Source organism: Quercus suber, unplaced genomic scaffold, assembly GCF_002906115.3.
Source record: "Quercus suber isolate HL8 unplaced genomic scaffold, Cork oak 2.0 scaffold_119, whole genome shotgun sequence".
In the NCBI taxonomy this organism is placed as follows: domain Eukaryota; kingdom Viridiplantae; phylum Streptophyta; class Magnoliopsida; order Fagales; family Fagaceae; genus Quercus; species Quercus suber.
Window position 1 is genome coordinate 252,533 of NW_027069584.1, and position 17,649 is coordinate 270,181.

Consider the following 17,649-nt stretch of genomic DNA (forward strand, 5'->3'; position numbering starts at 1 on the left):
CTCCGACGCGGTGGTTCTCGCTCTGTTAAGGTGGGTTTCTCGTTAGGCTCAGTCTCCGATGCCGAGGTTACTCATGGACGAGGCTATCGTGACTCTAGGTCCACCGGTGTTATGGTGGGTAGCTCGACGATGGCGGAGATTGAGGCTCCGAGTCTGACAGTGTGTCGCCGATCCTTGGTTGGTATCCAGGGTGGTTCATAATCGTTTTTCTCCTCTCTCAGACTGGGTGATTGGGTTGTTGATGAGTTTGTGGAAGGGGAAGATCATGTTGAAGTACAAAAGAGCCACCACCGGTGTAATACTTGTTTTAATTTCAAACAATTTGATTTTAGTTGTTTGGAATTTTATTTCTTACATTCATATACATTTTTTTTAATATCAAACCCTAACTTTTTGATTCGTGTTATGTTTGTTTTTCTCTAAAAATGTGTTCTTCTAACGGCAAAGGAGAGGTGGGTAACAGATCTCTAACGGAAGGGACTTCAGGTGGGTAAAGTGATAACGGAAGGGACCTCAGGTGGGTAAAGTGATAAGTTTTGAACCACGGGTAGGCAAATTAAAAACGGGCCTAACCTCAGGTGGGTTTACTGTAATTATCCCTTATATTTTACCTAAGTTACCATTCGTGAGTGTGTTGAAGGGCAAGACCTAGGTTGTGTCCCAGAAAATTACAAGCTCATCATTATGAAGAGGTACTGATGGTGCAAGAGTTATAAAAATGTTCTAAGAAAGAAATTAACTTAACAATGGTTATTGGTTTTCGAGTCATATGCAACCATGACTAACTATATTCATGTTTGCTTTTTTCTAATACTAGTAGCTAACCCGTGCGATGCACGGGATAGTTAAATAAAAGGACAATTAACCAACATCACGTTAAGGTAAAAGAATTAATAAGAGATTGATTTGCCCACCAAGAATTTAAAAGAAAAAAAGATTGATATAATAAAATCTAAGAAATTTAGAAATAGAAAATTGGGTTAATAATATGCATATTATAGACATTTTTCTAGTTAGCATTTTAAAAAAATAGATCTGTCATAATTAAATAAAATACAATGGGAAGAAATATTTAACTTCTAGCAAAATTCCCAAAAGTTATATATACACACACACTCAAAACTGATATAAACTACAAAGATATAAACAAATCTTACTTAGTCGTAGTAATAACAATATAAACAATTCAAAACATGGAACATTATCAAATTTATAACACCTAATTCCATTATCTTTTACGTTGAATCCAAACAAATAATTAATCAACCAAAAATCAAAGCTTTAATTAAGAAAACAAAAAATCACATGAACCCAAATAAAAATTCTTAATAAAGTGAAAACATATAAGGTAAATAATTAAGATCAACCTACTGAGACGCAAATACCAAAAATCTCAAAACTTAAAGCTTCCAAATTTTATAGAATCCCCAAATTCTACTTCAAAACCAAACAAAACCCTTCAAATTCAAAAAATTCATATATAATATTCCAAATAAAAATTTACCACTCCTTGGGCTGGAAGACATATGTTGCAGCTTTGATTTTTTTTTTTCTTTCCAAAAAATAAAGATGCTTCATCTGCCATATATAATATAAAATAATTATTAGAAATTTCAACCCAAAAACCAAACCCACAAAAACACTATCAAAATATAGAGATTAACCCAAATACTTAAAGGAAAATCAATTCTAAACATAACAAAAGAATAAGATAGAATGAAAATTTCACGCACATATGAAAGCAAATAAAAAAGAAAAAACCTAAGCTTTTTTTTAGATACACGTGAGTTTCTCTTCTTCTTATTTTTTTAATCTTTGAGATGGTAATTGCTAGGGTTTTAAGGATAGAAGAAAGAGTCCTACCAAGAGTCTCTCTTTTTTTTCTTAATCCTAAAGTTTTTTTTTTTTTTTTTTTTTTAAAAACCCTAAAGTGAGGCATTTAAAAAAAAAAAAAAATTCTAACGTGAGGTATCTTAAAAAAAATTATAATTAATTTTTAATCTTCAATATTATATTATATATAGATAATAATAATGATGTGATAAGCTCTGGAGAGGCAACAAAATATATCTAATAGAGTTTTACTTAAACTAAACTATTGTAACACTCTTTCTAAAAAAAAAAAAAAAAACTATTGTAACACTTAAAAGATAATTACATGTTGAAGAGAAATAATAAATATATAAGATATAAAACCTAGAATAAAAAGAATCTAAAATAAAAAGAAAATAGTAGTGACGTGGAAAATTGTGGGAGTTTCAAAAGCTTTGGTTTTATATATATATATAGATAATATAGATATAAATGAAGGATGTACAGTAGCCATCAGATTTGATAAGTTACTGTTTATGAGCAAAAAAAAAATTCAGAATTTAGAGAATTTATTGAAGACCATTTTTTTTGGTCTCATTCTTGCTTTTAGTTATTGATCTAAGAAGTTTGAGAGAAATTTGCTAGTGTATGGTTGTATCCATCTACCTGATACAGTATATGAGTCGGCCCACCAAAAAGTTGGTAAGGTTGATGTGAACATGATTCCAGTGAAAAATGACAATGGACACCCAAGTGTAACAGAATGATGGAAATGACGTTATGACACCAAAAAATGTCGGATGACAATGCAGTAACCTACCATAAGAGAACATAAGTAGAAAGTTGCACCAAACGTGTTGTAATAAAGTTGATCATTCAAATCCTACAAAAACAAGGCTTTTCTACTTCCACTAGAGTCTATAAGAAATTAGATTTTGATTAGCAATATTAAAAATCAGTGAACATTATGATATTATGCATCATAAATCAGAAGTAACTATAACCAAGGTGCTGTGAAGATTCTTAAGGCAAAGAGAAGAAAATATTGAGGGATGTTTCTATGATAATTGCTAAAAATTTTAGAAGCTATTTTTTTTTGAGAAACTAGAAGCTATTAGTACTAGGTAAGCGAAAAATAAATATTGATATTTATTTCAATTCATTATTTTTATTAAAGGTTAGAATAATATATTGAAGATTTTTAATTCTAAAGTTCGCATTATGTTTTGGTTGTATATACCTAGTTCTCACAACATGTGGTGAGTTTCACATATTATGAGAGCATAGGTGTATATAATGACTACACCCGAAATATGATATACCATTTTCTAAAGTTCAGACTTCAGACTTTAATTTAAAGTTGTCTTTTTAATATTAAAACTGCAAATTGTCAAACGTGACAGATTTTGTGAAAGAATTTTAAGGTACCTTAAAATTCAAAATCTTTAAGGTAGTGCTCAAAGCACTACCGGGTACAAAATCTGTAACACCTCTCTCTCTCTCTCTCTCTCTTTTCTACGCATGTATATGAAATTGTTTGGCCTTAAGTGATAATGATATGGGTGCAACTCTTTTGACCTTCTTGCCATAAAAATTCATTGCACTTTCCCTAAAATTTAATCTTGCAGAAACCCTTCGTTGAATTTGAATGCCAATAGCAGAATCAAAAGGGGGCTGGGGATTTAGTGCACTCCTCTCTCTTTACGTTACTCCCATTGCATTAAGCTTTTTCGATCCTATACTCAACATATTTAACATGCAGCCATACCATATATATATATATATATATATAAGTAACATTGAAAATAATAATTGATTAATTTTTTAAAATTTTAGACTTTGATTGCATCCTTGTCATATCTTAAAAAAATATGTATTTTTCATTTCAAATATATTTTCCAATTAATTGGTAAAATCTCTTATCCTTTAACAATATACTTGTGACCAAAACACTTACACACACCAAAAAAAAAAAAATCATTAATGTTTTAATTTGATAGTAAAAAGTAATTATCAAAAACTAGATTCCATTGGTTAAAATCTTATCATATCAATAAATAAAAAAAGATACATTATTCGATTCTTTGACTATTGTTGGTGTCTTAATTCGATGGTAAATAGTAATTATCATAAACTAGAATACTAGATACTATAGATTCAAATATTATCATATCAACAAATAAAAAAAAAAATTTACATTATTCAATTCTTCGAGAACCATTCCTGCTTTTTCCATACTAGAGTACACTCCAAATTTAAGATTTGTAAATATGAATACTCTAATTAGAGGTGATGAAAAAAACTAGAAGTGGTTGGGTAAAAATGGAGAAGCTTTATTAGATCCTTCTCTGATATTTGGTCGTAGTGATCTGGCTCCCAATAGGCACTGAAAATATTTGGCTACCAAGACTAAAAAAACCTATAACTAAAGAGCACCTTGGTCAACATCTTATATAAATAAAAGAATGTTGTAAACTTCATCATATGAAAAGGCAGATTAGCATGATTAGTCAATAACTGATGCAAACAATTAGAGTATGAAAGCATTGAAAAGGCTGATTAACATAATAAAGAAATAGTGGTTAGTGGTTGAGACTAAATAATACTAATACTATCTGACTTGACCATTCCCCTTTCAACAAAGTTTGATATAGCATATAATATCTTCACTTAGGTAATGTCATTGCCTGTTTTATCTGCCTAAGGGTTCCTCAAACCTCAATTAATAAATAAATTATTGTTTTACCATACAGACAAAGGATTCACTGAATTTAAGTAAAAAAATTACTGAAAATATAGTTTTCCTTCATTCTATATTGGTATTGATTCTATTTTATCAAAAAGTGTGTATTTAATAGTATTTATTACCAGATAATATAACTTTTTGGGGACCCTTTTCCTTTTAATTGAAAGATAAATAAAAGCAGAATATACTTAGTTTCTTATTATCAATGTGTTCAATAATTTACCTTCTCCTTTGGCTGTATGTCTTTGTTAACCATCTTCTAGTTTCCTTTTAAATTCCAGAGTAGGTAATGTTCAGACTTTCAATTAGGTAGAAAATGGAAAAAGTTCCTGTGGAATGATCCATTTGACTTAATGGAATATTTAGTTTGCATGGCTTTATGTTTTGTAAGATGATTTATTAATGTTTCTTCTTGGATATGACCAAAAAGAGAGGAATCTTTCTTGCTACATGGTTTTCATTATCTGCAGAAGATGTGGGTAGAATATGAAGAGAATGTTATATATATATATATATATATGTTTATTTAACAAACCAAATTTTATGGCATGCGAGAAAAATAGGACGTGGACATATCCTGAGCATGAAGATTTGTAAACATGAAGATGTTTCTGAACTACATATTGCGTGTGGAAAGTAAATAATAAGCACTTGGGTAACAAATGGTCCAGATAGAACATATTTTGTTTCCTTGTCTGAATGTTGATGGGACACACCTAGTTGTGCTCTCATTCATATTGGTTCCCTCTCTGCTTAAATCCTAAGAAACTAAGCAAAGGTGAAGATAGAAAACTAGAGGCGAAAGCTAAAAGGACAAAACTATGAGTAATAGAAAATTATAATGAGGTGAAGCTCTTTGTCCTCTTTTGTTTGGTTGTTTTTTCAGCAGGTATCCATTCACTAAAACTAGGCTCTGTCACTGTCTTTCAGAGCTAAATTTAATTAGGCTTATAGGGCTAATGCTGTTTTTTTTTTTTTGATGTGTTACACCAAACCTCACATGCTCTTGTATCTATCTGTATATGAACATGATTGATGCAGCTGGTATCAATTGTCATGTGAAATTGAGCACTGTGGTGGTTTTGTTTTTCTGTTTTCTTCTTGTATTTAATCTGGAATTAGGTATAGTTTAGGTTAAGAGTGAGGAGATTTTATGTTTGGAACAGTCTATTATCTCATTAGATTGAGATGGAATCTTGCAAAGCTGGAGACACGCAGAAGGAATAAAATAAAAATACATAAAAGAAAGGCCTAAATCAGATTCATTGATTGTATTCTTTTATCTTTTGATTTGATGGTTCCTCACCATTGGATAGCCGAATAAACTTGGTCAAGGAATTGTTTAGCAAAGCAGAAAATAGAGGGTGACCAATTATCAACTTAAACATCCTAGTATTTCAGTAACATGATGGGTTTATACCTATTTGGTTGACAATCCATGAGGTTATTTTGACCACTTCTCTTACATAGTCGAACAATTTTTTTTTTGGAATAATTCTAATAGATTCTAAAACAAAATTTTATGTGAAACATAATAGGGAATCTTTCTTCTTTTTTATTTTTCATTTATAACTTTTACAGCTACAGAATTTTTTTTGTTCTATGGTGGAAATCCATTCTAAACTTCACAGCAAGTAGAGCCTAGAGAAAAAGAAAACGAAAAAGAAAAAGAAAAAAAAAGGTGGCCAAATTATATGTTTCACTTCAGCACAAGTGGTCTCTCTTAACTTTTTGTTCCTTCAGCATGCCCATCAAAATCTTATCCATGCACTTGCTCATCTCACAAGCTACTAAGACATGCGAGAATAATGCATAATTGCGAGCAGACAAATGAGAAAAAACTGCCATATACACCTTTTATTAGAACAGAAAGGTGGAGGGGAAAAACAAGAGACAGCTCCTGCCTTTAGTGAAAATTTTGAGGCTAAAGCTTAATAACTTTATGGTTATTAGCTTCCTTTACAAACTGATTAGGTAGGCCTACTTCGATAAAACTATTTAACCCCCATAGCTTCCATCATCCCTAGCAGTTAAAACCTGTCTTATCTCTGATTCAAATTCTCTCCTTATGAGTTTCTATTCCATCCATTCCTACTTTTTCTACTGAATCTATTAAACTTGAGCTTCTCTTGTTATTTTTGCCTTACCTTTCTAAATAGGATTAAGCTCCCTGAGTATCAACATTGAATCTTTTAGTAAGGTATCTGATTCTTGAATTGCAAATCAATCTTGGCCATGTGCTTTGATATGGACAGCATTCAAATGTCTCACTTGAGGCTGCTTTTTGTAGTATTTAGCAGTTTTCTTGCTGCTACTATTGGAGATAATTCAACAGATTCTTATTGGCTGCTGAGAGTTAAATCAGAACTCATTGATCCTGCAGGAGCTCTTGAGAACTGGTCTGCCAAAGTTCACATATGCAGCTGGAATGGACTGACATGTTCAGATGATCAGGCTCATATTCTGGGCTTGAATCTATCTGGTTCAGGACTATCAGGCTCACTCTCACAGGGGTTTGGGCGCCTCACTTCACTTGAACTACTTGATTTGTCCTCAAATTTCCTCACTGGCTCGATACCTCCAGAGGTCGGACAGCTTCAAAATCTACAGATACTGCTCCTCTATACAAATTACCTCTCTGGTAAGATTCCTGCAGAGATTGGTCTACTGAAGAAGTTGCAAGTTCTTAAAATAGGAAATAACTTGTTGACAGGTGAAATTACACCAACTATTGGTAACTTGACTGAGTTGAGAGTATTGGCTCTTGCTTATAGCCAATTTAATGGAAGCATTCCAATTGGGATTGGTAATTTGAAGCATCTGATATTTCTTGATTTGCAGAATAACAGTCTCAGTGGCCTTATACCAGAAGAGATTCATGGCTGTGAAGAACTTGAAAACTTTGCAGCGTTGAACAACCAGCTCCAAGGGGATATCCCCTCATCGATGGGATTGCTTAAATCACTGAAAATTCTTAACCTGGCTAACAACAGCCTTTCTGGATCAATTCCTGTTGCATTAAGCCGTCTCTCCAATCTGACGTACTTGAATTTGCTTGGGAATGAATTAAGTGGTGAAATTCCTTCAGAGCTTAACCAGTTGGTTCAGCTTGAGACGCTTGACTTGTCAGAAAACAATCTCTCAGGAAACATAAGCCTTCTCAATAGCCAGTTAAAGAATCTTGAATCCCTTGTTCTTTCTAACAATGCTTTGACAGGTAGCATTCCAGGCAAATTCTGCCTAAGAAATTCAAATTTGCAACAACTTCTTCTGGCTCGAAATAAGCTCTCGGGCAAATTCCCTTTGGAGCTACTCAACTGTTCCTCACTCCAACAAGTAGACCTTTCTGATAACAGGTTTGAAGGAGAACTTCCATCACTCCTGGACAAACTACAGAACCTGAAAGATCTCGTACTCAATAATAACAGCTTCATCGGTACTCTACCTCGTGAAGTAGGAAACATGAGTAACTTGGAATTTATTTCTCTGTTCGACAACTTAATCACAGGTGAAATTCCAATGGAGATTGGGAAGCTACAGATGTTGAGTGTCATTTACCTCTATGACAATCAGATGTCAGGACATATACCTATAGAGTTAACAAACTGCACAAACTTGACAGCAGTTGATTTCTTTGGAAACCATTTTACAGGAACCATTCCAGCAACAATTGGGAGGCTTAAGAAACTATTTTTGCTTCAACTGAGGCAGAATTACCTGTCAGGTCCAATACCACCAAGCTTGGGTTACTGCAAAAGGCTTCAGTTATTGGCCTTAGCAGATAACAAACTCTCTGGATCATTGCCACCCACATTCAGGTTCCTTTCAGAATTGAGCCTCATTACTCTTTATAACAACTCCTTTGAAGGCCCTCTTCCCACTTCTCTCTTCCTTCTCAAAAGCCTCAAAATCATAAATTTCTCTCACAACAGGTTTAATGGAACTATCTTTCCACTCTCTGGTTCAAATGCTCTGACTGCATTAGACTTAACAAACAACAGCTTCTCAGGTCCCATTCCCTCTACACTAGCCATGTCAAGAAATCTAAGCCGTCTCCGCCTTGCACAAAATCACCTCATTGGAAACATTTCTTCCATATTTGGCCAGCTCACAGAGCTCAAGTTTCTTGATCTATCATTCAACAATCTCTCAGCAGGACTGCCACCTGAACTCTCAAGCTGTAGAAAACTTGAACACCTTTTACTTAACAATAACCAGTTCACAGGCACAATGCCTCCATGGTTAGGAAGCTTACAAGAACTTGGTGAGTTAGACCTTTCATCCAATCAACTCTATGGAACAGTGCCTGCAGAGCTTGGAAACTGTTCAAGATTACTGAAACTTTCTCTCCATAGCAACAATCTCTCGGGAGAGATCCCACCGGAGATTGGAAATCTAACTTCTCTTAATGTCCTTGCACTGCAAAGAAACAACCTTTCGGGCTCCATTCCTTCAACAATCCAACAGTGTAAGAAGCTCTATGAACTGAGGTTCTCAGAAAACTTCTTGACAGGTTCAATACCATCTGAGCTAGGAAGCCTCACTGAGTTACAAGTGATCTTGGATTTGAGTAAAAATCACTTCATCGGGGAAATCCCATCTTCTCTACGAAACCTTGTTAAGTTAGAGAGACTTAACCTCTCTTCTAATCAACTCCAAGGAGAAATACCTTCATCACTTGGTGAACTGACCAGCCTCCACATGCTAAACCTGTCAAATAATCATCTCCAAGGCCAACTTCCTTCAACGTTTTCTGGTTTCCCACTCAACTCGTTCTTGGGTAATGATAAGCTATGTGGTCCACCACTATTATCATGCTCAGAATCCATGGGGCAGAGAAAAAAAGAGCTATCCAATTCTGAAGTGGTGGGAATTATAGTGGTCATTGTCTTTATCTCTACAGTGATATGCTTTGTGATGCTTTACATCATGTTGAGAATCTGGTGCAAGTGGAGAGAAGTTTCAATTTCAAGTGCAGATAGTGGTGGAACTGAGAAAAAGAGAGAGGAAGGGAAATGGGTCTATGGAGATGAGAAGAGAAGGAAGGGGGAGTACTGGAAAGTTAACTCCTTATCTCCAGTCTCTTCACAAGATAAGCGAACTTCTGGAATAGCATGCATATTCCAACTCAAAATGGACTCAGAAGCAATGTAAAGTGCTTTGTTCTAAAGTTAAGTAGTTTTTTTATTTCTTGGTTCTACTTTCTATGTTCTTGCTTGTGCATTATTTTCTCTTGTGATTTCTTATCACTCTTTGTTTCTAGAAGTGGATGTTTTATATATAAGGCTCTATACTGCAATCTCAAACTGTGAAGCACTGTAGGGTTCTGACTTTTTGAGTTCATAGATGTAACTGTTAAAGAAAACATGCACTTGGGTTGAATCTATTTTTTTAGTGTTTTCTAAAGATCCATTTTTTTTCATGGCCTTGTGTGAAATCATTTATAGGTCTGTTTGGAAAGTGAGCTAAGATCTGCCTAGCTAGTATTAAAAAAATGGCCAAAGCTTGATTTCCTTCCGTAAAAGGAATGTGCCAAGACATGCAGTGCAGCCAAAAGCGTTTTAATGATGTACTTGGCACTGGATAGAGGCATGCACATAAAAATAAATAGAAGACTGCAGAAATTTTCATAACTATTGGCTTGGTGCATAGCATACATGACGTTAAAGATAAGTCCAAGTGAAAATTTCAATTGATATAGATTTCGTTTGAACAAGTTTTCAAGTTTTGGTCTTACAAAGTACGTTTGCCCAACTCAAACACCCAAATAAATGGGCTCATAATAACAACTTACATGTACCATTTGAAAAAAAATGATAGGGAGATTTGAATCTTAGTTCTTTTCATTAGAAATGCTGAAAAGTATAAATTAAGTTACAAAACTCTTAAAAATATACAGTTACACATACCATCTTAACAAGTTATGAAAATTTGCTTTCTTAACATTGTTCAATTAACATAACTACTGTTTATTCAACTCCGATCTAAAGGACTCCTTTTTACATACATAAGGCCAAGTCTAAATCTAATGGCCAGAAACAGCTACAAAACTCTTAAAAATACACAATTACACATGCCATCTTAACAAATTATGAAATTTACTTTTTTTTTTACATTGTTCAATTAACATAAGCACTGTTTATTCAGCTTTAATCTAAAGGACACATTTGTACACACACCAAGGCCAAGTCTAAATCTAATGGCCAGAAACATCTGATTGGTTATATATCTTAGAACCAAACGACAAATTTTTGCTTATTGTTGCACTAAAAAGCAAAAACCTCAACCGATCATATGGTTCTCAGAATCTTGGTAACTAGTATGAAATTAAGCATCATATATACTTAGAACCTTGGATTCCTAGGAACATTGAGTTTCTTTGTCGCATTCGTATTAAATTCCTGATAACATATCATTCTTGCATATAATTGATTATATAGCATATCATTCTTGAAAATAATTACACCAATGATCCTGGATTTTTCAAAGATTCATGTGCATTTTATGTACAAAAACTCCGACATTCCCACTAGGTGGATTCTTGTATCATCACAATTCAAAATGGTAATCACACCCCAAGAAAAATGAGAATGTGACATTTCCAAAGATGTGATGTTTAATTAGCGGATCAAATATTGGGATTGAAGTAAAGTTTTAATTTGGGTGAAGGGCCTTGTTATAGTATGGACTATGGACCTCAATTAAGCCCAAATTTGCTTTAGGGAGTTTAACCTAACCTACTAAGAGCATCTCCAACAGTGTATGTAAAGGCAAAATATTCTCTATAATAGAGAATGAGACAAAAAAAAAAAAAAGTCACTCCAATGGATTCTCTATGCCCAGATTTTTTTTTTTTGGCTTATGAACAGTAGCTCATCAAGTCTAATGAGCTATTGTTCATTCTTCAAATATTTTTTTTCTATTATAATAATTAGGTGTTAAATAAAAAAATGTTGAAAGATGTGTAGTTGTTAAAAAAAGAATAAATAACGAATAAAGAAATAATATTTAAATGAGATAGAGAATAGGATAGATAATCTATTGGAAAGTGTATTTGAAAAGTTGTTAGATAAAGGTAAAAGTCATTGTTCATTCTCCAAATAGATACAAAAATTTGATGAATTTGCTAGAGATGCTCTAATTGCTAGTGAGGCAGTCCAATCTAATACTTGAAAACGAATCCACACAAAGAGAGACAAAACCCCAACCATGTGTAGCTGCTTGACAACAAATTAGTACCAATTATAGACAATGACTAATTTTTGGAAATTCTAACTTGTTCACCCAATAAAATAAATTACTGCTAGTTCTGAATTTAGAGAGAGAGAGATAGGAGTGGTGATAGGGGGATAATACAGCCATGAGGTTGTGTATTTTGATTTCTTGCCAAGTGTGGAGATAATTTTCAGTAATGGGAAACCACTCAATTATTTGTAATTTCTACTTTTTCTTGTCTTTCTTACTGACTTGCTTTTCAATTTGTTGTTTTGCTTCCTCAATCATACCCTTTCTTTTTATAATGGAGTAGAGTGGATCTTCAGGTCAAACACTTGCCTTACGGATACACTGATGTCCCTGAACTTTCCTTTGAATCACTCAAATAGTCGTTAGGAAATAGGAGTGTTATGCCTTACTTTCCTCCATTTTTCTTCCCTAACCAAACTTTTTTTACATCAAAGGAGCCTTCTGAAGTTGATACTATAGACCTCATCAACCTACCTATAAACGTTCAATGTATCAATGGGTGATAGCCGCACCCCACCATCCTTCCAAATATACCCCCCCTCTTTCCCTCTTTCCCTCTTTCTTTGTGTCAAGCACTCAAGGCCTGGATCATGAGTTTTGTTCTTTGGAATTGAGCTGCTAGACTGAGACTTGAAGAACTCACGCTATGTGCACCATACATTTACTCCACGAGAAGAAATAAAAGTGATTAATGTTTTTCTATTATTACTGTTTGGTTGAAGGAAAAATTGTAGGGTGGGTGGATTGAAGAAGATGAATGACAACAAGGACTCTGACCAAACAATAGTGGTAAATTATCAAATCTTTGGTGATATGTAAAATCCATAATGAATAAACAAATTTCTTTCTAGGTCGTTGACCAACTAGTGGGGTTGGTCATAAGCTCAGAAGGTTAAACTATAATTATGAATTAAGAGGAGGTTTATAAGAAAAATTGCAATGTGACAATGATTGTTAGGAAAATCATTCCTCTTAGTTATTCAAAAGGGAACTCATTCATAGGCTCTTATTGGTGTGAGTTGGTGAACATTTCCTTTGCAAAGCAGGGACTTCTAACAATTCAGCATTCCCTTAAGTCGACTGAATTGACTTCAGCCTAGCTAGGGTATTGTCCCTAAGACCACATGTGGATGTTCTTATTATGTTGTAGCATTAAATTCAAAATTGGCAATAATTATAAGGTAGTAATACATGCGGATGTAAGGGGCCAAACCTTCTTGGAGGATCTCTAGCAGCTTCTCTAAATTTTTGTACTGTTTGCAGAGTAAACAGTTACATTTATCTTTTACCTACCTACTTTTTCAAATACATTTTCTAACAAACTCTCTATCTTTTCTCTATCTCATTTAAATATTTTTTTTTTTCTTTCTCAAGAGCAACTAACAGAACACAAACCCGTCATACCCCACAACCCCATTTTTCTAAACTCAAAAATTTCTAATTAGAAAAATGATTTCAAATGATTGAAGTTGGCATACCAATTTGATTTTAGCTTTTGTGAGAGAAAATCGTGATTGTTTCTATGAAAGATAGAGATTTGTGATCGTTCATAGAAAAAAGAGAGTGAGAGGAGAGAAGAATTTTTTTTGATCAATTGTTTGATTTTGTTGGTTAAGCTAATGTTCTCACTGGTGCTGGAATTTGATTTGAAAAGGAATCAAGAAGAATCCGAGAAGAAATTGAGAGGTAGAGCCTCCTTTCATGTGTTCTGTGATAAGAAACAGAGAAATAGTATGAGAGTAAAAAGAACCCAAAGAAGAAAGAAAAAGAAGTGATATAATATTAGGTACATGAATTTTTTAATGACAAAAAATCAGTTGCTCATCTATAATAGTTCATCAGGCTTAGAGCATTAGTATTGGTGGTGCTAAAAAGCCATACTACTATTTTTAGCTCTACCAATACTAAAAAACATATGCTACAATGGTGGAGAGAAAGCAAAAAAATTTGGCTGTTGATCTTTGGTTGTGCACTGTAGCTAAGAAGGTAATATATATTATTAAAAGTTATATTATTTTATTATGTTGGTGGTGGCGGTTATTGTTTATTGTAATAGATATATTTTTTTATTATGTTATTTATATTATTTTATTGTGTTGAAAGCTAAAATAAAACCACTGATGTTGGGTGTTTTGTAAAGTGGAGTGATAAAATAGATAAAGTAACTTTTTATGGTACCAAATTGCCGAATTGCTAAATTTATGGCTCTATAAATGTAAACGCTCTAAGAGCTAATGTTTTTGAGTAAAAAACTTTTTGAGATTTAGAGGGAGATGCTCCTAAGATGCTTGAGAAGCTTCTCTTTCTCAAGTGAGAGTGGCCGACCAAACACCAAATAAATTCCTTACCAACAAACATGTCACATATGACCTTGTGGTGATTAGATCAATCACCTAGTATTTTTATTCGATTAGGTCCGATCATTGACAAAATTTGGCCCAAGGGATTACAAGCCCTCCAAAAAAATTTAAAAAAAATGAAAAATAACCTTCTTATATTCTAATAATTTATCTTTATTAAATTTCTATCAAAACTTTATGTTAAATTGTTTTTTATATATTAGAAAAATTAAATTACCAAATTATGTATAAATATTGATAATTGAAAAATAATAAACCTAAATGAGGTTTTTTTTTTTTTTTTGGGCTAGCAGTCTAAATGAAGAATGCTCATCTGTCTTTCTTCTCCCTCCTTTCTCCTACCTTTCCTCCCCAATTATGCAATCCTCGCAGTCGACCATGTAAAGAACCATTGGGTCTTTTTTTTTTAATACTATTTTCGAAAGCCTTGAATTTATTTATTTATCAGGGTCAAGAAGAGAATCCTCGAATTCACATATCTATTTTTATAAGAGAAAAAAAAAAGTTATTTATATAACGGGAGAATAGTAACATGATCCTTCCAACCAATTTTTTTAAAAAAAAAAAAAGTAATTCTTATTTTCCAATCAAGTTATTTCTTACCCTAATCTTAAAAAGTCCACATAATCACTGAATTTTACAATGGTTTCCTTGAACTGGTTAAAATGGTTAACAAGATGATTCAAAGGGGTTCGAGATAAATTGTCCATTTAAAGGATTTTCATTGTTGGGTCTAGAGGTTTATATTAGAAACATAGGCCCATTTTGCTTCTAAGCCACAATAAAAAAATAAAATCCTTCTTTGCATTGGCCTTCTAAAACTTGACCCCAACTGAAGCCTATAAACCATTTAGCTCTTCAAAATCTAAGAGGCCCCTCATGAAATCTGAGTCATGGTCCTAATGGTTTGGTAAACTTGTTCAAAGCCCAATTTCTGCATCTCTCACATAAGCTAATAAGATTCCATTACCGACAAACACTGTACGGCCTTTACAAAAATGTAGTCGACCAAATAATTAATTGAACAAACTTTTTCTTCCTAGGTCATTTTCGGTTGGTCATGATAGCTTGTATTCTTTCAACTCATGATTGATTGACATTGCGGTAGAAAGCAACCCCATTTAAAGTTTGGTGCGTTCTCTGCTACAACTCTACTAAGCCAACCAACTTCTTTTGCATTATAGTACTCTTGGACTTGGTATCTACTCAACTACCTCAACAACATTATTGCTAGGTAAAAACTACATTATCATCATAGTCATTAAGAAGAGGATAAGGTTTTTGTCAATTTATTGCTATGGTGAATATATGCGCTGGCAAAATCTAAAGAGATTCATGAAGCAAAAGAAATTGACATGAACCTCTAATAGAAAACAGCAAAAGAAAGCACACAAATATTATTGGTACTTCATTTTTTTTTAGTCAATTTGTGCAAAAATATGGCCGCTATGCCCATATACTTGTCACATGCGGATGGAAGTAATTTGCACATAAGTTATCAAAACATTAAAAACAAAAACAAAAACAAAAACAGAAACCCAAGTGAATGACCACATATATATGAGATCAAAACTTACAAAGGTGTTTTAAAGCTCTAAAAAGAACACAAAACACTTTCAAATTTCTTTGTGAACCCAATATATGAATACACCAAATAGAGAAGAAGATTCATCAACAAAAAAAAATAAAAATAAAATTGGAGAAGATGAAGAAAAAAGTGGTGGCTGAGGCTCTTGAGGTGTTGAAGTGAGGCTTGTTGCTATGGATTTATAGAGGCTCAAACTAAGACTTTGTAGGGAAAAATTGTAGTGCTAGGGTTTCGGGCAACGGGCAAGGCGGAGTCTACGAGGATGGAGTTTGGGGCAGTGTTGGTTGAGCTGCCCGAATATTAAACACATGTGCAAAGCTGTCTAGGTCGGTTGAGCTTATCTTATATAATTTATTTTTTTATTTTTGTTTTTTTTATAGTTTTTAATATGCATGTAACGTCTATTACTCGTGATGTGTGTTCATCTGCATGGAATACATTTGGCAAGAGAAATTCTGATGATATGATGGTGAGCAAATCGCGGGTCGGATCGGGTTTGGAGTCACCCGAGACCCGACCCGATAAAACACACACCACGACCACATGGTTGATTGACCCGCCCGAAATGTTGCTGGAATTTTAGGGTCGGGTTTCTTTTTTCTTTTTTTTTTTTGGCCGTGGGGTCTTTTGCTATTTTTGGGTCTTTTGTTATTTTTGAGTTATTTTTTCTATAACATTGTCATTGATACCAAATCTGTTTCCAATTTGGAAACTTGGCCAAATCTCAATATTTATGACACTATTATCACTTGCCAAATTTTATTCAACTTCAAATTTAACTTTTTAAGAGAAAATATTTTGGCATTAAATTCATTAATGATAATGACCCAACTCATTTAGGAAATGTAATCTGAATTTATTCCACCCTCTTGATTTATTTCCTTCCAAAGCAAAGTTTAAATTCAAAATAAAATCTAATTTTGGAATCAAAGTTTGGAAACTTCAATTTTGAAAGATATTTTACATCATTCTAATCTCAAAATCATAAAGATTATTATCTAAAAGATCTGACTATCCTCATCCCATAGAATTTTTCAAAGCCATGGCTATGAACTGACTCTTCCAACTCTAACAAAAGAACAGCTCAGGATCAATTAAAAAGACTAATCTTCTCAAATCCCAATTCATACAACAAAATCATTTAAATTTTAGTTATAAAGAAAGAGAGGAACACATGTGATGAATTAATCCAAGGGCGGTATCAAGTCAAGTTTGAGAGTGACGAGAGAGAGAGAGACCCAAACTCAATCGGGTTCTTGAAAAAAAAAATCCGGGTCTACTAATGATCCACAATACAACCTGAAAACCAATCACAACCCAACTAAAAGACCCGATAAACTGAATACACTTAAACCCGCCTAAAACATGCCGGGTCGGATCTGGCAGTTATATGCTCACCCTATTATCATATTACACAGAAAAAGAGCTCTAGTTTAGTTTCTTTTTCTTTTTCTTCTTTTTATTTCAGGAAGAAAATAAATTATATAATAGCAAGAAAGCCCTAAGAGATAAGTTATATAGAAATAGAAATTGTTGTAAGAAGTATAGTTTTAACCTTATTATTTTTTATTTTTTTTTATAAATAATTTTTACAACAAGTAGGCGAGAAAAGATTGATAAGAGAAATCAAGTAATTTCATTGATTTATAAGGCATTAAGTCTTTTACCTTACCATTAAATTTCAGTAGTAAAGTTTTAGTGATAAAAGAGAGATAAAAACTTGTAACAGACTATTAAAAATTTTCTTAAAAAAAAGCTTATTAAAAAAACGTTTAAGACCTTAAAACTCTTTGGCTTAAACTTTCACACATTTAAGTATTTTTTTTTTTTTTTTGATAGGAAATACTAGACTTTATTGAAAAGCAACACAAAATTACATTCTGTCTTGAGCACACACG

General features: G+C 33.2%; 1 protein-coding gene across 1 annotated transcript; it reads left to right on the top strand.

The window, feature by feature from the left end:
- The first annotated feature begins 6,205 nt into the window (after nt 1-6,205).
- On the top strand, nt 6,206-9,980 carry LOC111996286 (LRR receptor-like serine/threonine-protein kinase GSO1). The gene has a single exon (XM_024028247.2). The coding sequence runs from the start codon at nt 6,794-6,796 to the stop codon at nt 9,710-9,712; it is 2,919 nt and encodes a 972-aa protein (XP_023884015.1). The 5' UTR covers nt 6,206-6,793; the 3' UTR covers nt 9,713-9,980.
- The last annotated feature ends 7,669 nt before the right edge of the window (nt 9,981-17,649 follow it).